The sequence below is a fragment of the Saimiri boliviensis genome, chromosome X (assembly GCF_048565385.1).
Source record: "Saimiri boliviensis isolate mSaiBol1 chromosome X, mSaiBol1.pri, whole genome shotgun sequence".
NCBI classification, from domain to species: Eukaryota; Metazoa; Chordata; class Mammalia; order Primates; family Cebidae; genus Saimiri; species Saimiri boliviensis.
Genome location: NC_133470.1, coordinates 112,823,213 through 112,848,185, shown reverse-complemented (window position 1 = coordinate 112,848,185; position 24,973 = coordinate 112,823,213). Strand labels below are relative to the sequence as shown.

General features: G+C 38.3%; 1 protein-coding gene and 1 long non-coding RNA gene across 5 annotated transcripts in view; both read left to right on the top strand.

Moving 5' to 3' along the window:
- Positions 1-24,973, top strand: part of GRIA3 (glutamate ionotropic receptor AMPA type subunit 3) — a 330,401-nt gene that overhangs the window by 184,836 nt on the left and 120,592 nt on the right. For all 4 annotated transcript variants that reach the window (XM_074391691.1, XM_003931097.4, XM_003931098.4 and 1 more), the window contains exon 5: positions 11,506-11,559. In XM_074391691.1, coding sequence (XP_074247792.1) covers positions 11,506-11,559 — 54 coding nt within the window. The remainder of the gene's footprint in view (positions 1-11,505; positions 11,560-24,973) is intronic.
- LOC141582761 (uncharacterized) lies at positions 11,566-24,777 on the top strand. The gene is made up of 2 exons (XR_012515633.1): positions 11,566-15,523; positions 15,610-24,777. It is a non-coding gene; the product is annotated as an uncharacterized LOC141582761 (long non-coding RNA).

The window sequence follows — 24,973 nt, the reverse complement described above, 5'->3', positions numbered from 1 at the left end:
TCCAAGTTCTTTCCTCTATTCATTTCCTTCTTTCTTCTTTTTCTTTCTTAGTGATAAGAGGGAAATGTGTTATTAAGGAAATCAAAGTCTAGCAAAAAGCCAAAACAGAGATCAGATTTCCTATTATTTTAAATAGCACCATTTTCTACTGATTCATAGGCAATCTGGATTTTTCTTCAGGATGTACTATTGTTTGAGACTTCCAGAATATTTATATAGATAACATATACAGAGAGAAAGAGAGAGAGACAGAGAGAGAGAGAGAGAGAGAGAGACAGAGAGAGAGAGAGAGAGAGAGAGAGTGCATCTCGCTCAATTGTCCAGCAGGCTGGAGTGTGATGGCACAATCATTGTTCACTGTAGCCTTGACCTCCTAGTCTCAAGCGATCCTCCCTCCCATGCCAGGCAATTTTAATTTTACAAATAGGGTGTTTCTATGTTACCCAGGCTGTGCAACATTTACTGAGAGCTACCCTAGTGCCACACACCGGGGCTGTATGCTGTGGAGTACAAGAGATAAGTAGAGATAAGGATGGGAGAATGGGAAGCAGAATTGGTTGAATCCCCTTATATTGCAGGTGTTCTGTTAGGAATTTTAAAAGCATTTTCTCATTTAGGCTTCACAATAACCCTAAAAGTGAGTATCCTAGTTACTCCTATTGTACAGATGTGGAAACTGCGGTTAAGCGGGTAAGCGGTTAAGTGGGTAAGCGAAGTAAAATGACTTGTGCAAGATACCTTATCTTGAAAGGGGAAGAACTGGTCGATCTGACTCCAGAGTCCACTCTTATCATAACTGTGCTTTATTCCTCACCGCAGGGTTTTGTTTTATCAACTGCAGTGATGTATGTCAAAGCAATATATAAACTTTAAAGTGTTGTTTATGTGACATGTGACATAAAGTGAATGCAGTATAGCAGATACTATTGGTGCCCTACCCATATCCCCTCAGCACTAACCTTTCCTAAACCTGCCAGCAGCATCCTATTGTAGGCACATGCTGTTCTCCTCTTGAAGACTTTCTCTCAGCCTGAGAGTGAGACAAGTCAGAAGAGTTAGGAAGGAATTAGTAATCCCCAAAGCAGTTATAAGCCAAGGGTGAATGGGAGTTGAAAGTCAAAGACCCCAAATTTCTGGCCCTTTTGGAGGGTGTATTGTCCATCACCTCCAGAGGTCCCAAAGGTAATCCGCTGGTTAATGCACCGTTTCGTCCTCTTTCTTCTCCCTGTCTCATTTCCTGGCTCCCCTACCAGTGCTTCATAGCAGATCCTCCAATTAAACTACTGGCCCTCAAATCTTTGTCTCAGGGTCTGCCTCTAAGAGAGTCCTGTTTAAAACAAGAATGTTTCAGAAATTCTTTTTTTGGCTCCTTTCCCAGGAGTCTGAGTGAATGTCCTCATGCTGCTCCCTGCCTACCCAGGACTTACCATGGGTGCTCCCTTGGGGAGCACCTAATAGACTCAGTGCGTCCCTTCCTATCCCCTTTGATAAGGATCCTGTCATTGAGGGTCCTGCTTTTAGCTTTTCAAAGTGCATTTATTATCAGATGGAAATGTGGTTATTAAATTTCAGTGTGCGTCAGAATCACCAAAGATGAGATGTTAAAATGCACGTTCCCTGGCCCTAACCCAGACTTGAGAATTAGCGTCTCTGGAGAGGAGCTCAGGTGCTTGCATTTTCTAGATGGCCCAGGGGATCCACGTAGTGCACACTTTGAGAAATACTGTCCTAAGACAACCATGTAGACTGGGCCTCCAGGTAATGTAGAAGATGTTCTTTAGTGTTCTCTCTATACACCAAGGCCTCTGTGGATTCAAGTAAGAAAGCTTAGAATAGTTATGCTTCCCTGCTCCTGAAATGAAGCATGAATAAGGCCAAGATCTAGATGCTACTGCCAGAGTAGGGCAGCCCAAGACACCTAGGAAATGTTCTACAATGCGGAGGAGAGATCCATCTTACTGACTGCCAAGTTATTGCTCTCACCTCTCTCACTGCCCACCCCCAACCCCCGCTCTCCCCCATATTGGAAACACTGTGATGACTGCACATGCCCAGTTAGGTTATGACCTGTGCTCCTTTGTCTCTGGGTGGGAGGCCCCCTTTACAACGCACACACACACACACACACACACACACACACACACACACTTCCCAGACATGGCTACCGTAGAGTATGAGTTCATGATTTTGATCAATGCTGGGACCGGGAGGGGATGGGGCACAGGAAGGTGGTAGTGCAGGATACTTTTTTATCAGTTTACCCCCAGCTTCTCTTGTCCTTTTTGCACTCTCAACTGAAATGTCCAAACTCCAAGTACAAACCTCAACTCCTTCCCTCCACCCCCAGACCAGTGCTATCCTAACTAATGGCACCAATACTCCTCTGCACCTGAGTAATGATGCATTTCCACTGCCCCCATCCCACAGCAGCAGGAAACCTCTTCTGTATCTTTTGGGCTTCAGGAACAAAAATCGGGGAAGGCTTCTGAGAGGAAACTGCATATGAGCTGGGCCTTGAGGGATGGATGTGATTTCTGCAGACAGGGATGAAGGGAAGAGGCAATGAAATAAAGAATAAGGAAGTGAGAATGTAACTAATATAGGGTAAGCACTGGGCACTCTGTTAACAATTATAGATACATTATTTCATTTATTCCTCACTGCAATTCTATGAAATGGGTACTAATGGTAGACCCATTTTACAGATAAGGATACTGAAACCCAGAATGTTTAATTGCCCAAAGTCATATAGCAAAGTAGAAACTCTAAGCCAGGCAGCCTAGCCTGTACTTTTGACTACCCTACTCTACTGCCTCTCAATTACTATGATCCTTATTTTACAGATAGAAAACTGAGGCTGAGAGGTTAGGTAACTTGTCTAAATTTACAAAGCTTATAACTGGCAAAGCTGGATACATTGTCTTTAGCAGATACCATTCTATTTACTATCTAATCATTCATACCCGCTATAACTTAGCTTTTTTCACCAATCATTCCAGTCGTCACTCCAATTCTTATGGAGTCAGCCCTGGATGCCATCACAGCAAATGCTTATAGTTACTCACAATAAAAATTTTTCTCCTAGTGTGTAAGCACTGTCAAACAGTGAGGTTCTTCTGAAATCAAGAGAAATAGCCCTCTAAAATACATATCTCTTCATTTTCAAAATAGCATTCTATTTAAGTTACCTGTTTGTCAGGTTCCCACTTATAAAAGCTACAGGAAAAAAATTCTTTAGATCTTCAGTTGGAGACAAAGTACTTTCTATCTATAGCAAATTGTGAGTTAATCATTCTCTCCTCAGTTGTACCTTGTACATATTTCTGTTCTCGCACTTCTCCCACTGGGTTATAATTGTCTGTTAACTTGGCTTTCTTTCCCACTCAAGTGTGAGATCCTCCAGGCTAGGGACCAGGTTACTGTGACCTCTGTATCTCCATGGTCTAGCCCCATAATTGGCACAGAGCAGACATTCAAAAATGTTCACTAAGAGAAGAGAATAATGAAATGCGGTTAATAGATGCAGCCCTTCCATCCACTTGAGATTTTAATCAATATTCTTTCTGAATCCATTGGTATGCTAGAAAACTGGCTCCCAGAGAGCAAAATAAAAAGCCCTGATTTGTAGTATTGTTTGATTCTTGTGGTGTTAGTACTCTCACTATGGCTGATTTCAAGCTACCAATGGTTTAATAACTGGCTCACAAAATTTCTGAATATTTAACAATGGGCTTTCAAGAGCCCCCTGTATTTCACTGAAAGTCTATAATTGTGCCTAGGGTGCTTGAACTGTTAGCGTGTCACTGTGATCAGAAAGGTGGATGAGCTGGCAGAGTAGGGAAAATAATGCCAAATACAAATAGCAAGAGTGAAAGACCAAACCAAACATTTGTGAATTAAGAGAATTCTGTGTTTGCCTCCCATGAACTAAGCCTCTATCATTTGTCATCCATTTGCAAATTGACATCCACTTACATGACATGGCTCCCAGTAGAGGGAGAAACCTGCCAAGTAAGCAATTATCCTGAAAAATCAAAGGTCCAAAGAACACATTAGGTTTCTCAGAGATATTTACTTTTATTTGAAAATATAAATATGTTCGCTCACTTCTTTCAGCAGTCAGAAAATCTCATAGATGAAGATGTCAAGTGCTAGAAGCACTGCACAAACACAAAATGCACAGAAGAGGCATAATTAGGGAGTTCAAAAGGAGAACATCCCATCGTCTCCATCCCCATATGTTTCTCTTCCCTCCCCACTCAGAGGCTCCGTTGTTCTGGGCTGGACTTGGTCTCTAATACACTACCCTATCAGCCATGCTTAAATTTTGCACACAATAATGGAGCTAATAAGTAAATGGCAACTTCAAGGTTCATGGCTCTTTCTAGTACATCACCTTTAATAAATACCAATTTGTTTGAAGCTTTAAGGGCAACTCAGATAACATTTATAAAGAGTCTTACACTCTTACAAGTTTAAACCCTGTAAGGTGTCATTCTAGGTATGACAAGTTGTTGATCCTAATAAATACCTAAAGATGGAAAGGTATGACTCTGGAGCCAATGAAGGAAGTCTTGTTTTATCCCACCCACCCTCAAGTAGCTATGGCTGGAAATAACACATATTTGAGTAAGTAGTCAGCCATATACCAGATGGTACCATTCCTTTATTAAAAAAAATCAAAGTAATGAGTCCACTGGCACTCTCAAGCCTGCGACTCAGTACCCATACAGTCGTCCTTCCAGTAGGTCTGTCAAAATTCATGATTATATTGCTTTGGGCCCTAATGATTTTGAAAAATCTATAGAGAACACAAAGATACAATTTGATATTTAGAATAAGGGTTTCAATATTAAACCAAACATTGTTGTGAATATAAAAATATATAAACAGTTCACAGTAAATTTCATAAAAGAAGATATCAGGAATGCCGTCATTTAAAATTTACTGTCTAAAATAAATTTCTTGCTAATTGGGGGAGATAGCTAATATCAGAGAAGCTACAAAAGTCATACACATGGTCGTGTTAAAGAGAAACTAATTTCTCTTTGCTGTGATATTCTAGATGAACACTAGGTAAAAATCACTCCAATTCTGCCTTCCAAAAGAATCTAGAATATTTCCAAATATAAACAGGGTACCATGAAAAATCCTCTAGATAAAGTACTCCAAGAACAGCATTTGGAAATGCAGTATAATAGCATCATTTTACAGGATGCTGGCTGGTGGAAAGGTCCAGGGGTTTAAAGTATTTATTATCAGACCCATGACCAAGGACTCTAGCTGATCAAAGCTGCAGGCATCCTGTGTGGTGAAGTACATGTAAATTGCCTCAGGAAATGGTTTTGTAAGTTTCCAGATTTGTCATTTTACCCAGTCCCAGGCATAATCTGCTACCTTCCAAACTCTGTCCATCATTTTGCTCTTTTACAACACTCAAGAAGCTTTGAAAGTAGATGAAGATACTCTTAAAATTTCAACCATAAATGACAAATTAACCTTTCATCACGACAGGGAAACCTGATCTACATTCTCTTCCCTAAAGCTATGACTGCTTTAAGGCAGTGTTTCCTACCATCCCTGGTGGTACACAAGAGGATTTTCAGTGACACGTAGATGAATCCATTTTATTTTCATACAGTTGTATTTGTTTTCTTGTATCAGTTTTATTGATAATATCACTCTGGACATGACTAGATTTAAGTAGTGAATAGCTATAGAGAAAAAAATATTAAGTAAATAATGGTCACATGTTATGCAGATAAGACAAAAATCATTAAGGAAGTTTGTGGAGGAGTGAAATTTGAGAAATACTGTTTTAGGATTAAGACAATGAAGTGTTCCAACAAAGGTCAACATGTATTTAAATGGCTGTTTATCCCCAATAGCAAGAATAATCTGTTGCTCCTTTAATTTATTCATGGCGATTTATTGCCTCTTATTTGTATTGGTTCTTTGCTTCTCCTGCTGTTTAGCATTAAATCTTCCACTTATTCCGTTGAGTCATGGTGAATGCAATATTAAAGTCTGGGAAGGGAAACTTCCTGAAGACATGTTCTTTGGTGAAATCCTTATTCTCTAATCCTCACATCCTAGCATTTTATTTGATGCCTTATTCAATTGCCTTCTCTCTGCATAAGCTTCCCTGTAGACAGCATAAGCATTGATGAGATTCCTTGGTTAATACTTCCGTTTTCCTTCTTTAAGAAAAGCTTCAGCCTTTCTTTCTCCATCTGTACCACCCCCACTGCCACTGGGCTGACTTCGGTGTGGGTGATGGGCTATTCTCTGCCTCACTAAACCAGCACATTTATTCAAGTCAGATGACTGCAATATGAAGCACTGTCATTTGGTTATAGAAGAGCATGTGTATGCAGATTAAGATTATTGGAAAATAATTCTAACAGAATTGACTTCTGATATGTATTTATGAAGACTCAGGCAATTTAGTACTTTGGGGGTTTTATTCATGAAGATGAATGCCTTTTATCATATGGAAGACTTCTTCTGGAAAGTGTCGCATGTTTTAAGGCTGATTTCTGTAGCACACCTGTCATTCAATTCCCAACACAGCCAAACTTAAACAGATACCACAGGACAACAGTATCTTTTTTTTTTTTTTTTTTAAACTACAGAAGTAGAAAAAAATGAAGGGGACTGGAAAATGTCCTTTCTTTGAACATAAAGAATGTGGTTTAATAGCTTTTTCTTAAGCAGAAAGTATTCATACAATAAATGAAAAAAACTTGCTGGACTAAACCAGCAATCCCCCACACCCACACTTCTCTCCTAGCCCCTCAGACATTTACAGGATGCCTAAATCAAAGAGAAACAGAGTAAGGTGAGCATCAAGGCATGTTCTGTACTCAAAGCAAGATCAATTTTTATATATAGATCCTTTTTTGGCGCTGATGTAGAAAATCCAAACAAGGAGATACTTAGGTCTACAAATAACCTAATCTGCATACCAGATGGATCTAAGGGGGGAAAAAACATACACACTTCTCCACACACATATTTTTTTCTAAAATGTGAGCATAGAAAAACAGATGCTTTTTCCTCCCAACGGATCTGTGGGCCTCTCTCAAGTAGTCTTGTGGAGCAATTTCATTTCCAATTTCTAAAATTATGAAAATGTCTAGATTAAACATTAAATTGAAAAGGAAAGGGCCTCTTACATAGAAAACCAAATGAATATTTTATGAATTATTTTTAACTACTCAGTGATACCCAACCCCCAATTTCACAGATGAGTGGATATGGGGAGGGGGGCCAATAAAGGGAAGTCTTCCCAAAATGGGTTAACTATGATTCACTAACTTCTTTGGCTTTGTGTGTTAGTACGTTAAGAGCTCTTTCTTCTGCAAATGAAACTCTGCTGTTAAAGCTTCAGTGAATAAGGATTGTGGCATTTTTTTCTTTCAGATTCTATATGTGAGGATTAAAAATAAATTTCCTTAAAACAATCAATTTTATCTACATTTTACACATTTCCCCTTATTACATCTGCTGTCACATCAAGCCATCCATCATCTCCAACAAGTCTTACAAAAGCAAAGTGAATACAGAACATGGACTTGGAGACTTGCTATTTCTTCCTTAAATTTCATGGTCGAGTATAAAAACAGCTTTTATACTTGAAGTTCTGAAACTAATTCAGAAAGAGCTATTATAATCACTGTAAAAGCAAAGTTGACTATTCTCGTGGTTACCAGAGTCATTAAGGAACTGAGGGTACAATTTATGCCTTGCTCATCTAAAAGAGATGGAAAGAACAAAGATTTAGGACAAGCTGAACAAGAACCACTCCCATTAACTTGTTCTATTATGCATCACACTAAGTACAATCCCACCATCCCACCCTATCCCCACAGGCCCTGTACCAAAAATTCAAAAAAGACCAAGAGCAAAACATGACACTTTTGGCAGTGAGGCCTCCTTTAGCTCACATCAGTGGCATCATAGCTGCTCTGCATAAGAAAGATTTCAAGATAACTGAAATTTCCTGTCTTAAGTATTAGGACGGAGCATTTCTGATGGAAACCTACCCTAAAATATACATATCCCTGGGTTTTTCAGCAGAGATTACTGAACACAATAAACCATAGCCTGATGACTTAGGCATTTACAAGGAACACCCATGATTATACTGTGCAGTAGTATGATGTTGTCACTTTCTTCATGTCTTTCTCCTTTAAGTCAGTCTGTCACCTCCTCTGCTACTAATGTACCTCTTTCTAACATCAGTCCCTACCTTCACACAAACCCCTTCTAGTTTGCAGTTTTTAATTTACTGTGAACTGGAAAACCAAGATTGGTAAGAACTGTATGTTAAGTAGGGGTTCAGGCACTGAAAGCAAGGATGAGGAATTAATTATGGGCTTCAATGCATCTGCTTTGTGACACTTGAATGTTCCTATCTTTAGATAAGCTTCCTATCTCTTCCAGTTTAAAGCTAAATTTTGAAAGGGTGATGTTACAAGAGAACTACCTTCAAATCAGTAAATTGGTTCTGAGCAGACCAAACTGGGCCTGAATTGAAGCAGTTATCTTGACAGCTCCAAGTTTTTCTGAACCTGAAAAACAATGCCTCAATGAATGACCCCTTCCCACATTTATATAGCATCACATATTTACACATAATGCACATTTCAAACACTTTTATATATGTTAGCCATTTTGATCCTGGCAACACTACTGAGATAGGCAACAAACAATAAGCAAATGACAAGATTGAGGTCCTGGGTTCTCATTCGCTGCTCTTTTCACAACACCGGTGTTTTCTATTGCTCCCTCTCACCTTCCCTATGCACAAAAGAACACTAAGCTCTTCCTCTGATAAGAAAGAGATATTCCTTTTCCTTGGGTTTCCTTCCTTACTCCTCTCTAAGCTCTGCCAGATGTCTTTAAGAATACTGCTCATTTTTCTGGCAGAACTCAAAACCCTCTGATTTTATTATGTTGAGGGTTGTCAGTTAATTAAAAATTCAACAAATGTATGGTCCCAACTTGCCACCAAAAGTTAACAAATGTCACCAGGAAGGATGTTTCTTGCAAGCGGACACTGAAGAATACATCCCAGAAGATACCTAATAGCTCATTTTGTGTCATGGAAGCATGAAAAATCACATCCTCAAGACATTCATTAACCTTTCATTTCCTCCATAAATAATCAGTCAGAAATGTGGCTCATATTTTAAATTAATCAAAGACCATGCTCTTTTGTCCTCTCTTCCTCTCTCTCTCTCTCTCTCTCTCTCTCTCTCTCTCTCTCTCCCCTTCCCCCTTCTCTCTCTTACACACACACACGCACACACACACGCACGCACACACACACACACACACACACACACTTAAAATGACTTGAAATGACTTGAGGGCTTGCAATGCCAGCATCATAGTCAAATGTATGGTTTAGTTCTCTGGGTCAACTTCAACATGGCTCCGCCATGAAGCCTTCCCTGTTCATCTCAGGCCTTAAACATCTCTTCTTCCACTTGTCCAAGAACTTAAGGCAATTACTAGCATTTGGTACTTACCATATATTTAGAAACCATGTGAAGTACTGCCAAGAGTATGGGTTCTAGAGGCAAACGGACCCAGATTCCAATTCCAGCTTTACCACTTCCTAGCTGTGTGGCCTTGGAAAAATTATGTAAACTCTCTCTGACTGAATTCCTCATCTGTAAAATGAGACTAATGATACTTAATCTGTTCAAATGTTCTGGGGATTAAATACATATAAAGCACTTAGCGCCATGCCTGGTATATATGAGGTACTTAAATAAGGACAGATGGACGTATAACCTTTAATGTATAGTTCTGGTTTGATATGTGTACAATTTTGAGGCCTTCTCACTTTGTTCTAAACCCTTTAATAGCTGCATTCAGAGAGGAATTTATCATAAAGCTTAAGCTTAATGGCTCCTCACTTGCACAGCTTCTTTCCAAGGCCTTGTTCCAAATTATGAAATTTTAATTTTATATTTTTTAAAAGAAAGATGCCAAATTATATTAGCTTTAGGCCAGTACAAAACCTGGTTACACCTCTGGTTGTGTCTTTAACCTCTATGTTATCCTGTTCCCTCCATTAATACTCATTATAGTACTTTGCACACAGTCAGTACTTAATAAAAATCCTCAACTAACCAGAATATTTGCTGAATTTGGCTTCAAGGAAATAAACATCAATTATTTAGTCAAAAACTTCTAACTTCTAACCAACACCTTTGGTTAGAAAATATTCAGGCCACTCATATATTTTGAGATAATAAAAATGTACTTTGTGAATTATACAAAGTACATTTTTATTAATACAAAGCCTATTATTAATGCAAAGCCTATTATTAGCCTTTGTATTAATACAGCATTGTTCATAAAAATTAGGATAAGAGTGATGATGCTGAAAAAGGGTTTCTCAACTTCAGCACTACTGATATTTTGAGCCTGAGAGTTCTTTATTGTGTGGGCTGTTCCAAGCATTGTAGGATTTCTAGCTACATCTCTGGCCCCTACTCACTAAATGCTATAGCACCCTTCCCAACCATCATTCTCAGCAAACTGACACAAAAGCAGAAAATCAAACACCACACGTTCTCACTCATAGGTGGGTGTTGAACAATGAGAACACATGGACACAGGGAGGGGAGCATCACACACTGGGGTCTGTTGGGGGGAAATAGGGGAGGGACAGTGGGGCGTGGGGAGTTTGTGAGAGAGAGCATGGGGAGAAATGCCAGATATAGTGAAGGGGAAGAAGGCAGCAAGTCACACTGCCATGTGTGTACCTATGCAACAATCTTACATGTTCTTCACATGTACCCCAAAACCTAAAATGCAATTTAAAAAAAAGGAAGAAATGTCTCCAGGCATTGCCAAGTGTCCTTGAGGGAAACCCCCTCAGTGCCCTAAGGCATCACGATCAGCAGCAAAAGCTATACTAACGATCACAAGTCTTTCATACTAAGTCAGGAAAAGGAAGGTAAGCATTTGAGAAAAGTTTTCAGTAAGCAAAAGCAACCTCACTTAACCTGAAAATCCCATTAACCCCATTCCTTGAGTGTTCTACTCCCTTAGCATTCCAGATAACAACAACAACAAAAAAAAATACTGTACATTCTATTTTCTACTTTGTATGCAAAGTTCAGCTGATTTTCCATCTCAACAGCTAAGTACGGAAATCGAGTTCAGGGGTGGGGGATATTCAACTTCATCAATTTTGCCATCTATTTTAAATGACAGTGATGCTACTGACCTGGACACTTAGGGAGGGGTTTTTTTCCCCTTGTTTTGACATTTTAACTTTGATATTAGCAAGTCTTCCTGTTTTATCTGGTTGAAAACGAAATGCAACAACAAGAAATCTGGTCCAATTAACTGTGATTTTTCTGTATATAAAAGATCTAACATTTTGTTTAAAGGCATTTGTTCTAGCCACCCCATTGATTGTGCAATTGAAAATGCCCTTCTTGAATAAGCAATATGTCTTATTTCTTCTTTCTGCAGGTTGTGATCCTGGGGAAACACTCAAGAGGTTATCACTACATGCTCGCTAACCTGGTAAGAACAAGCAAGTGTCCCTGGGCAATATATCCTATTTAGTTTGTGTTGTTCTGTAATCATCTAAAAAGGAAATACATGAAGTACCTAATGCGTTCTCCAGAAACTTGGAGAAATGACTTCAGTAACTATCAAAACCTGAATGCGATAGCCTTGCTTTCAATTATGCTGTCATTGTTTTAACTGTGAAGCAGCTATATTCTTTCCTCATTTAACAAATAATTTGATATGATTCTTTACTTATTTTTAGATTAAATTTTGGTTTGAAATGTAAACTATTTTAATCGGGTCTGAAATATAAACCATGGAATTGGGGACACAGGAAACGGACTCTTTCCCAATTGATTCAAGTATATGTGCACATCAGTACTGCATTTGTCCTTTCAGAAGCAGACAACTACCAAATCTTTTTGAGCCAGATGCCAGAGTAGATTTCTTTTTTTTTTTTTTGAGATGGAGTTTCACTCTTGTTACCCAGGCTGGAGTGCAATGGCAAGATCTCGGCTCACCACAACCTGCGCCTCCTGGGTTCAAGCAATTCTCCTGCCTCAGCCTCCTGAGTAGCTGGGATTACAGGCACGCGTCACCATACCCAGCTAATTTTTTGTATTTTTAGTAAAGACGGGGTTTCACCATGTTGACCAGGATGGTCTCGATCTCTTGACCTTGTGATCCACCCACCTCGGCCTCCCAAAGTGCTGAGATTACAGGCTTGAGCCACAGCGCCCGGCCCCAGAGTAGATTTCAACATAGCACATTACATGACCCTGCCAAAGTGTATAGCCACTTTCCTACTTACATAAAACACAACTTGAATCTTTACTTTTAAACTTCCCATACCTTTAAAATTTGTGACACTGTAGAAGCTACTATTTCATTAAGGTTATTTTATACATTTTCTTTCTCTGAAAGGACAATTTGTTTAGGAATTAACAAATCGCTTCTAAATTAGTAATATCTGTTTGACAGAGGTCCTGAATAATACCATCTCCATGAAATGAAAGAGAAATGTTAAATTGTCACTGTAATACTAAAAATCTATTAAGTTATTACATAATATGAGTTCTAACCCCTATTTTGTTTAATTAGCACAATGGAATCATGATCATTATAAAGCTCTTAAGCCAAAAGAATAGCAACAAAGATGAAAGGTTATTGTAATTATATTCTTACACTTTTTTAATCAAAGAAAATATCTTACTTGGTTTTAATAATGAATATTTTGAAATGAAAAAGGAAATGTTACTTAAACCTCTTTCTTAAGAGTATGCACATTCAAACACTTTGTAAGATGCAGATTAGACCTACTGCTTTCAAATGTAGTGTGCATTTTTCTCCAATAACTTGCTCTAAGTGGAGCACTTCAGTCCATTTTGGGAATAAATGAATCTACCCTTTTAGGAAGAGAAATCTTGATTCTTAAATTGCATCCATATATTTTCAATTTCGTTTTTAGGCAACCGATAAGGAAAGGATTTTTTTTTTTAATGTAATGGAGGTTAGTTAGACTGTGGCTTAGCAGAATATATGGATGTCACAACAAGGTACCTGAAGCAGTTATTGATGACATTTTGTCATTACTTTCTCACCAATAAATATTTTGCTCTCTTTCTTTCTTTCTTTTCTGTTTTCCTTCCTTTCTTCTTTTCTTCTTTTCGTCCTTCATCTCTTTTCCCTTTCCTTCTCTTTTGCTTTGTATGCCCTACAAAGCGGCAAGTTATATAGCACAGTGTTTAAAAATGCAGGGTTCACCAATCACTGACCATGCATGAGGTGATTTTAGGTAGTATACACATGCAATTTTTTTTATTTTAATGAATATATATTTCCTTAATATGTAATAGAAAAATATATAAAACTAGCACATCAAAATTGAAATTTTACAGATACTATTACTTCAAATGGGCTAAAACAGAGATTTAACAAAAGTAAAGTATGTTGTTCATGTTCAAGTAAACAATAGTAACAAGGATAAAAAGATATAGCAAAATCTGGGTTTTGCATACATGGTTGTTATTTTACACGAATGACTAAGTTTGAGATATAACATTGAACTTGGGGTCAGAAAACTTGGGTTGTCAAACTGACTTTGCTAACAGCAAGGTAAGGGATCTTGTGTAAGTCACTTCACATCTACAGACAGTGTTGCAGTTTCCTTACTTTAACACTCAGGTGGGCATGGTAGGGGGCAGGCATTGATGTGTTGGGTGGGTCATTTGAAGGCAGATAATAATTAGAAGTGCAAGATATTTATTGCAAGTAATACTTGTGAAAGATAAAAGGGAAAGAAACATAAGTAGGCAGGGAGGGCTTCAGACCACAATACAGGTTTATACCAGTAACAGAAGAGGAAAGGAAGCAAGATTATTAGCAAAAGCTTCAGACTGTGGTGTAGCACTGATAATATCTTGGCCAACACAACTGGGAGATCAGTGCAAAAGATACCTCATAGAGGAGTCTTCTGCTTCTTCCAAATGGCAAGTCATTGCGTTCTGACTTTCCTTAGTGATTAGCTGGTAGCAGCCCAGAAAGCACACACCTTCCACTTGAAAACTGAGGCTGATCTGAAGGTACTTGAAGCTGGAGGTTGTCAGCTAACTTAATTCTTTGAGGCAGGTTTTGTCTTAAAGGGAGATCTAAGCCTTGCATAAGAATGGCTGTCTCAGTTGGCCTACAATGACCGATGATCTGTAAAGGCCTTTCCCATTCTATAATTCCAACTACGTTTCCTTATTTCTACTGACAAACTTTTTTCAATTTTTTTTATTTTTGTGGGTACATACTAGATGTATACATCTGTGGATTACATGAGCTATTTTCATATAGGTGTGCAATGTACAATAACCACACCAGGGTAAATAGGGTTCCCATCATCTCAAGAATGTATCCTTTGCCTGCTGACAATCTTTTAGATAAGCTTTTGTTGCAACTTTGAGATCCAGACCTGACAAAAATTAAAGTCTGTGGAGTGATAGAACTGAAAGAGAAAATCGCTAGGACAAGGTTGGGGAAAAGAAGGGTAAACTGAATTCTATACACACAACTGAGAATTATGAAACTTTGGGGGAATATCTACTACAAGAACAAGCAAAGTCTCTTCCTTCAAAAAGAAAGTAATGTACAGTATCATGTCAGTCTGAGTAATGAAAACATGATTTCCTTTACCATGCTTTGAGCTACCACTCCTTCTCTTTCTTTAGTGACCTTCTTTTCATTTGACTTCAGCCATGTAAGTCCCTGTACTCCATATCAAATTGCATCTGGGCAATAGAGATAGGAGCTGCTGTTCATCTCTGATGATAATGATAACAAGACAAATTTATTCCTACCATGGTCCATGGTTCCCAGGTTTTTTTAAGTAGATGAAAATTACTTCAAATGCCTCCATCAAAGACACACACACACACACACACACACACACACACACACACACACACAGAAAGAGTAAACCGAAACTATTTAGAAGTTGGTTGGTCAAGAAACGGGGAAGTGGTCATAAGAAGATGTTTCCTTTCAAGATGAGCCAGCTGGATGAAAGCTGAGGATGGATATCTATACACAGAAGAGCAAAGTCCAGTCTGAGTCTTGGTATTACAAACAGCACAAAACCATTGCTTTATTCTACAAATGTAAAGTCAAGAATACTTAAGCTACTTAACTAAGCCTCCTGGAATCACTTTCTACAGTTCCCTTTGATACTGAGCTCTGTCTATCTGGCAAAGACTTCTTTGTACTTTTACATGGAACTTCCCCTGGTAGCAATCCTAAAGTGAGAAGACTTGAATATTCCATGGATGCTTTAACAGAGGCCTCTCACAGGTCAAGATGTACATTTCAGGGTGGGCAATGAGCTGCAGAAAATTCTAACTTGTTGAAACCCCAGAAAGAAACAGAAGATTCTACCAGGAGTACAACCCAGAGATGTGATCTACTCAGGCCCGAAATGGACATTCCAATAGAGCAAGTAAGTCTCTTACAAATTCTTCTATCAGTTGGTGATGTCAATTTTTTAGGAGTTGTTCTGTAGTTAACTATTGGTTTCTCTCCCAGGACTCTCTCTAACATGGCGCTGTTTGTCAACGTTAGTCCCAGAGGTAGCCATCATGTGTACCAGCTGTCAGTCAAGCAGCCTCTCTTTCTCTCATGGTAAGGTCCTGGATCTGGATGCTTTACACTCCATTGCCAGGCATGTTATATAGGGTGATTTAGTTTTTTTCATATATGTCAGCAATGGTAACTCAGTTACTGTGTGTAGAGTCCTAGAGTAATATTAGGAATCTATGCAAAGGCAGGAGACAGTGTAGCGTAATTTAAAAAAAAAAAAAAAAAAAAAAAAAAAAAAAAAAAAAAAAAAAAAAAAAGCCCTAAGCTAGGAGGTAGAAGTCAGGTTTGAATCCCAAGAATTCATCTAACTAGCGAGATGGCACACTGAACCTCTCTGAACCTGATTGTCAATCTGCAAAATGCAGTCAGATAATATCACTATTTCCCAATATTTACATGAGATTATTTTAGATACTATATAGCAAAACTACTCTTTTGACGTATTAGTTTTGAATGTATATTAAATACATATTAGAAAAACAACTATCCTAGCAATTCTGTGATTTGTATACATACCATTCCTTGGAATGAGGCAAAAGTATATATGTAGATAAAAGAAACTTAGTCAATGTAAATAAAAATATTTAGTAAATTATACTTCAGATGGTCCACCTATGTGGCAAAAAAAACTGTAAAAATGGTATATTAATGACTAAAATTTAGAAAACACACCACTGTCACTTCTAAATCTACACTTCTTCCCTCTTGGAGTTCAGAGTAGGCCAGGAGTGAGAGTGTAGACCCATTAGCTGGGTGAATGCTGAGGACACAAATAGGGACGCAAAACCGGAGCCCCATTATCCTTGGGGATATAAAGGTATAAGGCAGACTAAAGCTTTAAAATCAGTCCAGGTGGGCAAAAGCCAAGATAAATCTGAGTGTTCTTAGCCAAGTTCTAAACAGAGCTGAGGATCTGAAGGATCAATCAAAAACAGTCTAGCAGATGACACAAGGCAAATTGGATCTGGATTGTATAATCCACCAACAGATGTTCATCACCCCCCAAATAAGACCGAAAACAAAAGACCCACAAACAATTGAAATACCCAGGGGAGAACATGAGCCATGGCAGGGCTCATTCAGTGTTGCACCAATGAATCACTGCCTCAGAAGACCTGACAGTTTCCCTGTCTAGGTTGACACTGGTCCCAGAGTTGGGGACAGTTGCTGATCCTGTAAGTAGAGGAATTTAGGTGATGTCTGCTGTCAGCGGTAGAGAGCTACAGGCAATCAAACAGGTCATTCTCTAAGGAGAAAAAATAGAAGAAAGTTCATGTATCTTATAATCCTCTCTGTGTTAGCTGTTTCCTTTAGACTTTCATTTAATTTTCTCAGAACTCCTATGAGGAGAGACTTCTTGTCCACCCACCTCTCTAAGCCTTTTACAGATCAGGAAATGGACTCAGAAAATGTATATAACTTGTCCAAAGTCTCATAGCTAATCCATTGCCAAACTAGGTTTTCTATCTAGGTAGAGCACCTTGTTCATCCCACTTTACCCACCCAAGCTTCTCAATGAGATGGAAAGCCAGCACCACAAAGGTCACATAAGAGCATTTGCAAACACACAAATGTAAATAAATGAAGCATAAGCTCTAAATTTATGAGGATAAAGTGATCAGAGATTTAAAAGTCTTTTTAAAAAAAGAACACTTTTATGAATCTGGGTTTGAAAAAAACGTATCCCAAAGCCCAATATGAACTGTATGTTAACAGGCAGCAATTACATCTCCATCACTCCCTGCTGTCTAACCACTTTCCATCCCTCTTCTCTCTCTCTCTCTCTCTCTCTCTCTCTCTCTCTCTCTCTCTCTCTCTCTCACACACACACACACACACACACACACACTTTCATTCCCTTTTTCCTCATGCCTTGTCTTCTCTCTCCCTCCTCATCCAACCTCACCTATGCCAGAAAATAATAATGGAAGTAAAATTTTTACAAAATTTTACTAAAATTTTACTAAAACAAGAGGATTAGTCATAAAATTGAGCCAAAACAGGCAGCCAGAAGCTTCAACAAGCTTGAAGAATTGAACTCTGCAACTTACCAGATCTCAGACTGTACCTGAAACAGATAAGGGCCTGTTTTGTTTAGAGAGAAAACAAGTTCAAATAAGATTTAGTTATGTGCTTTTGCTTGCCAATAACAACTATTCCCTTCTCTCTTCCCCTTCCAGGTCTTCTTGTTCTGTTCTCTGCTTTCCCTTCCTTTGTTCTGCCATTTTTATGTTCTAAATAAAAAATTCAAATTCTCGAAGGCACGTGTTGTGATGACTGACACTTCAGCAGATGGCATGTAAACACAGAGCTCACTGGGCTGGAGCCTGGCTTTGCAGGCAAGGGAAGTGGGCTTGAAGGGAAAAATTCCCACTGGTCCCAAATGCAAGGGAGCGCAGTCACCTCTCCTGGTGTACAACTTCTCTGGTGGCTCAGGATTCACTTTCTTCTCCAAATAGAAATGGGACATAGAACACCAAGGGAATGAAGAGTCAGGACTAGGCTGGAATCCAACTTCCTGCCATGCATTTAGAAAGCCACAGGCATTTGTCAGCTTAAAGTAGCCAACTCTGAGACTCCTATTCTCTCTCACCCAAAATGCTTTTATTATAGTCAACCATTGTACTGTGTCTCTCTTCTCTCTCTCCCCTGCCTGAAATTAACAAGGAAAGATAATTTTCTGCCCAATGTTATAGCAAGATGAATTAAAAGCATTCTGTCTTTTCCTCAAGCACTCAGATCATGTCCTCTAAACACAGTGCTTCCTAAACTATCTGTGAAGAAGAACCAGTTTTTTCCCCCAAGATCTTCAGGTACCAGAAAACATGCAACAAAAATAAATGACTTAAAAAATGAAACTAGCAAAATAAGATATATAAAATGTAAGTTCAATATTTTTTAGTATTACATTCGACAGCTATATTACCCTGTCAAATTCCTATGAAGGCTGATAAATATTTATCCTCCATTTACTTCCTCATATCATCTCAGACTGGTAATGAACAAAGAACCAGCACTAATCTGCACAGATTTTGAGTAGCACTGCTCTAAAGGTCTTTACAGTAAGTTTTTTCTATATATATCACTGTTTGTCCAACAACTTGTTCACTTCACAGCAAGGAAAACAGAGGGTAGTGTCCTTAAATACCTTATAATTGTATTGGAGAGACCAGACTTGCCTAGCTTATGATAATTGCCATGGAGATAGAACAGGTGCTGGGACAATGAATAAAGAGAAGGCAGATTGTGGAAGTCAATACCGTGGAAGTCTGCACAGTGCGGCCAGAGACGGACTTTCAGAAAAGGTGACTTTGAAACAATGATCTGAAAGGGGAGAAGGATCCAGCTACATGATGAATCAGGGAGAGTTCATGCATAGGGAATAGTACATGCCAAAGTCCTGAGGCAAAAAACAGCTTGATGTCTTCCCTGAACAGTCAGAAGGCAATTTTGTGTGGAGTAGAATGAGTGACAAGACAGATTAGGTGCCAGGTGGAAGAGTTTTACCTTTTTTCTACAGCAACAGAAGGCCCATTGAAGAATTTCAAGCAGGGAAGTGGCATAATCTGATGTATGCTTTTTTAAAAATCAGTGTTAAATGGACGGATTTTATGTGATATAAATTATACCTCAATGAAGCTGTTAGTAAAAAAAAATAGATCAGTGTCTATTTCCCCATTAATAGAACTCATACCAAGATGTAATTATTTGTTTATTCATACAAATAACCCCCACTGAACTGAAGTGCCACAAGAGCAAGATCCAAGTTCGAGATGGTTCACCATTGTAACAGCTAGCACTTAATAGGTTTCTAAGTATGTGTGTTGGTCAGACTAGAGAATAAAATTGTGAGTGAACAATATAAGCAACCCGTAATCAAGCACTAATTTATATGGTGTAATCTTCAACTCTACATATTGTACTCTCCCAGGAGGATGGATCTGCTTTCTAGAAAAAGACTTGTGTCTCTTATTAGCAACCTGAAAACTTGAATCACCACAATTACTATGCATTTCTTTATTGAAGCATCACCCACATGAACAATTCAAATGGCACTAAAGGCAGAGCCAGTCTTCATCTAAAATGTGAGACAGATAGTTATCTCTGGCAGTCTTCCAACCCTCATTCTACTACTTTTATCTTTCCTATAGGCAAGCCACCTTTCCCATTTCTCACCCATAATATATCATCAACTCATAAAAGTCACCCAACTTATCTTGTCTCTGTTTTCCTCTCTGTACAAAATGTGCCCTAGGAATAGTACTGTATGAAGGAAATCTCCACATCATATCTTGAATAATAAATGCACTTAATGTAATCCTTGGATATATTTATTTCCAACTCTCAATTATCTACACCTCCAAAGGTAAAGTGAATTTCAGTATGTGAAAATCAACGAAGATGGCATAATACCAAAGGCATTTGGATCTTTGGAAGATTGAATTGTCTGGCTATTCTCAAATCATGGATGGTCTGTGTTTGGATGACAGCTGTGTAACTGGTGTCTATGTAAAAGATGACTTTGGAGAATTAATCAATGGAAGCTTACAGGACCCTGCATGAACTGCTAAGGCATAAAGGTCATGTTGGTTTTATACAGCTGCATTTAGATGTGAGCAAAGGTGCACTGATCAAACAAACAAACAGACATGACATGATTGAGAAGTGATGCAATCGATGAAATATAGCAGAACCTACAAATCCAAACAGGTAGTTTCCATTTCAGAAGAATAATCACTGGAGATTATGCCCGTATTTCTAATAAACGTCACCATTGTTGCACAGACACAGTCAAGTGTACAGAAACACAGCATGTAGAAAGTGAGAAATCAGAGTTTCAACTCACCCTATCTATGAGCAGTAGGACTGCCTCCAACATGTCACTGCCTTCTCTCACATCTTTTAATCAGTAAATACCAAATCTACTGTTCAAACCAAAAGAAAGGATACTAACATAGCAATTAGCCAACAAAGCTATCAACTGCAACCAGATAGAATTGGTGAAATGCAAACAGCACTAGAATTTGATAAGTTTAGTCCAAGCACACAAAAATCATTGAGTATGTAATTATCACTTAATCATTAAAATCCTTATGAAATAATAAGATGGGCTTAACAGAAATTCCATAACACAACAGGAAATTTGGGACCTTAGAGTCATTTAGCAATTATGTTGTAGAGTATACACATATACTTACTGCACAGAAGGCATGGAAAGTCATACAATAATAAAGAAGACAAAAATCCATAAACAGTCATCCATATGTACTATAGTCTATGTAATCACTGGGAATGGGGAGAAGAAAGGAACATAATTAGCCCCCTTACTACCTAATAGAAGATACAGAGACAAATTTGATACAGATGTTTCTTAGCCATTATTTTAATAATTGAAAATGTTAGCAAGGATGCAGAAAAAAAAAAAGGGAATGTTTGCACATTGTTAGTGGGAATGTAAATTAGCATAGCCATTATGGAAAACTGTATGGAAGTTCCTCAAAAAACTAAAAATGGAACTACCATATGATCCACTAATCCCACTGATGGGCATATATCAAAAAACACACACACACACACACACACAAATCAGTATATTTGAAGGGTTATCTGCATTTTCATATTTATTGCAGCACTATTCACAATAACCAAGAAGTGGAATCAACCTAAGTGTCCATGAATGGATGAATGGATAAAGAAAATGTGGTGTACATACCCAACAAAATAATATTCAGCCATGAAAGAGGGAAAATCCTGTCATTTTTGACAATATGGATGAATCTAAAGGACATTATATCAAGTGAAGTAAGCCAGGCACAAAAAGACAAATACCATGTGATCTCCCTTATATGTGGAATCTTAAAAAGTTGAACTCACAGAAGTAGAGAGTAGAATGGTGGTTACCAGAGGCTAGGGGGTGACCAGGGAGGGAATTAGGAGTTGTAAATAAACAGGTACAAAGTTTCAGACAGGCAGTAGGAACAGGTTTTGAGATATATTGCACAGCAGGGTGCAATAATAAGGTATCATATATTTCAGACTAAGAGAGTAAATTTCAAATGTCTCACCATAAAAAAATTATAGCTGAACAAGGTGTTGGATATGTGAATTAGCTTGTTCTAATCATTTCACATTATGTATACCAAAACATTACATTGTACCCCATAAATGTACACAATTATGATGTCAGTCTAAATAATATTAAAAATAAAAAAGAAAGAAAGGAAAGAAAAGAAAAAAAGAAAGAAAGGAAAGGAAAGAAAAGAAAAAGAGAATGCAATAGAGGCACCTAAAGTTGTAAGTAATAAAGTAGGAGCCCTTTGTAGGCAAAGAGAACAGAGAAAGATACCAGTGTTAAAGAGTGCATGATGTGGCTAGATCATGAGGTCTGTTGAAGGAAATGGTTGTAGATGAGGCTGGAGAGTAGAAGATAATAGATAATAGAAACCCTTGAAAGTAAAGTTAAAATATTTGGTTGTCAATAGAAATTTGGGACCTACTGCAATCCTTTGAAGAAGAAGTCTTATACTCTAACTGGTATTTTAGGAAGGTAAATTTATTATGTGAAGAATAAACTGGAAAGAAAAAAAAAAAAAAAAAAAAAAAAAAAAAAAAAAAAAAAAAACAGAAATCAGAGCACCAACTAGGAGGCTAAAACAATAATCTAGGCCTGTGGTTCTCAAACCCTCTTGTACGTCTAAGTCACCTGTTGAATTAGATGCTTGGACTTCAAACTCCATAAGTCTAAATTAGAGAAAGGGATAAAAAAAGAAGAGATTTTAAAGGAATGTAATCACCTTTCTTTGGGGCATATTCTTTTTTTTTTTTTTTAAGTGAAAGTAAGTTTATTAGGAAAGTAAAGGAATAAAGGATGGCTACTTTATAGGTAGAGCAGACCTGAGGGCTGCTGGTTGCCCATTCTTATGGTTATTTCTTGATTACATGTTAAACAAGGGGTAGATTATTCATGAGTTTCCTGAGAAAGGGGTAGACAATTCCCAGAAATGAGGGTTTGTCCCCATTTTAGACCCTATAGGGTAACTTCCTAAGGCTGTCATGGCGTTTGTAAACTGTCATGGTACCGGTGGGAGTGTAGCAGTGAGAACAACCAGAGGTCACTCTCATTGCTATCTCTGTTTGGTGAGATTTAGTGGGCTTATCAGCAAGTTCATTATGACCTGTATCTTGTGCTGACCTCCTATCTTATCCTGTGACTTAGGGTGCCTAAGCATCAGGCAATGCAGCCCAGTAGGTGTCAGCCCAATTTTACCCAGCCCCTATTCATGATGGAGTTCGACTGCCTCTGACATTTCCCCTATCTTTTTTTAAGGGAACCCTTAATCCTACGGGTTATAGAAGGCGATTCATCTTCTGTAACTTCTTTAGGCTGAATAGGGCGATGATATTCCTGCTTAACTATTGGTTCCCTTGCATTTGGGGTAAAGAGGAGCTCAATCAGAAAGCCTTGGTAAGTCAAGGGCCATTCATAACTCTGAGTTCCAACAAAAGGTGATATCTGGAAAATTAATATATGTTCAATGTAAAAGAACATTGAGTAAGCTTATCCTGCAATCCTACACATAGAGTGCAACAGCAATATATTGACAACAGGAAAGCAAAATAAGCAAAACTAACCCAAGTAAACTAAATAAGGTGGCTTTCCATGAACTGGGCAACTGCTACAACCAAGCTGATATGGGGTTGCTGGCTGACTCCAGTATGTGGGGCACATTCTTTTTACAAAACACATGGAATACAGAAGTTAATTTAGTCAGCAGGTGATTAGAGAAGGGAGTTCTAGAGTATATGAGAAGGTCTAAGTGGAGAGTCATTGGTATCTTATTCAAAGTGAATTAAGGCTGAAAATACCAACATAAAGTAAGAAATTAATTTGTTTTACAGACTCTAAAGCCTCAAAATATAACAAGTTCATTTTCTGAAGTATTTGTGTGGTAAATGTTATCCTTTTGAAAAAGTAGATTCTCAGAGCCCAACTTTATGAAAAATCATAACCACCCCCACAGTCAAACACACAAAATTAAAAATATAAAAAGGCAAATAAAAAAGAACAAAAAATTCTAATGTCTTTGGGTAGATGAGAGATGCTAGAAGAAGGAACTTGCTTTCAAGCAGAAAATGAACTGCTGAAGCAGTCTATGATTCAGTGAAGGGAGAAAGCAGTTGCTATAAAACAGCAACCTGCTTAAACAAAAGGAACCATTGTTCCTTGCAAAAACATCAAGTCTACTCAAACACATTTTGTTTTTGGTAAAAATGTTATTTTAAAATACATTATTTTAATAGCAGATGAAGCTCAGTGAGGAAATAGAATTCATGACACAGAAATTTCCTTTGACTTCCACAGAAGTCAAACTTGTTAAAAATGCATGTATTAAATAAAAAGATGTGGGTTATCTATCCTTATGGGTTTTTTTGTTTGTTTGTTTTTTGAGACAGAGTCTTGCCCTGTCACCCAGGCTGGAGTGGAGTGGCATGATCTCCACAACCTGCAATCACTGCCTCCCAGGTTCAAGCAATTCTCCTGCCTCAGCCTCCCAAGTAGGTGGGATTACAGGCATCTGCCACCACACCCAGCTAATTTTTGCATTTTTAGTAGATACAGGGTTTCACCATGCTGGCCAGGCTGGTCTCAAACTGCTAACCTCAGGTGTTCCGCCCACCTTGGCTTCCCAAAGTGCTGGGATTACAGGCGTGAGCCACCATGCCCGGCCTTCTATCCTTTTTGAACAGTTACCATTGGAAGAGGTGCTCAGGTCAAGCATTTAAACCCTGAAACAAAAGTCAGAACAGGCCAGGTGTGGTGGCTCACACCTGTAATCCCAGCACTTTGGGAGGCTGAGGCGGGTGGATCACCTGAGGCTGGGAGTTTGAGACCAGCCTGACCCACATGGAGAAACCCCATACAAAATTAGCCAGGTGTTGGTGCCTCATGCCTGTAATCTCAGCTACTCAGGAGTCTGAGGCAAGAGAATCACTTGAACCCAGGAGGTGGAGGTTGCAGTTAGCCAAGGTCAGACCACTACACTCCAGCATGGGCAATAGACCAAGACTCCATCTCAAAAAAAAAAAAAAAAAAAAAAAAGAACAAACTAAAAAGACTTAAGAACATGAAACCAAATGTCAACTTTGTTCTGAGCCAAGAACATGAATTAAAAAGTAAACCTGTAAACTCACTTATCATGTATTTATATAGCAATCATAAACTTTTTCTAAAGACTTGTATTATCTGAAATAAAAATATTTGTCTGTGTTCACATATATTGCTATCTGGTCACTGCTCTACTTCTACTCA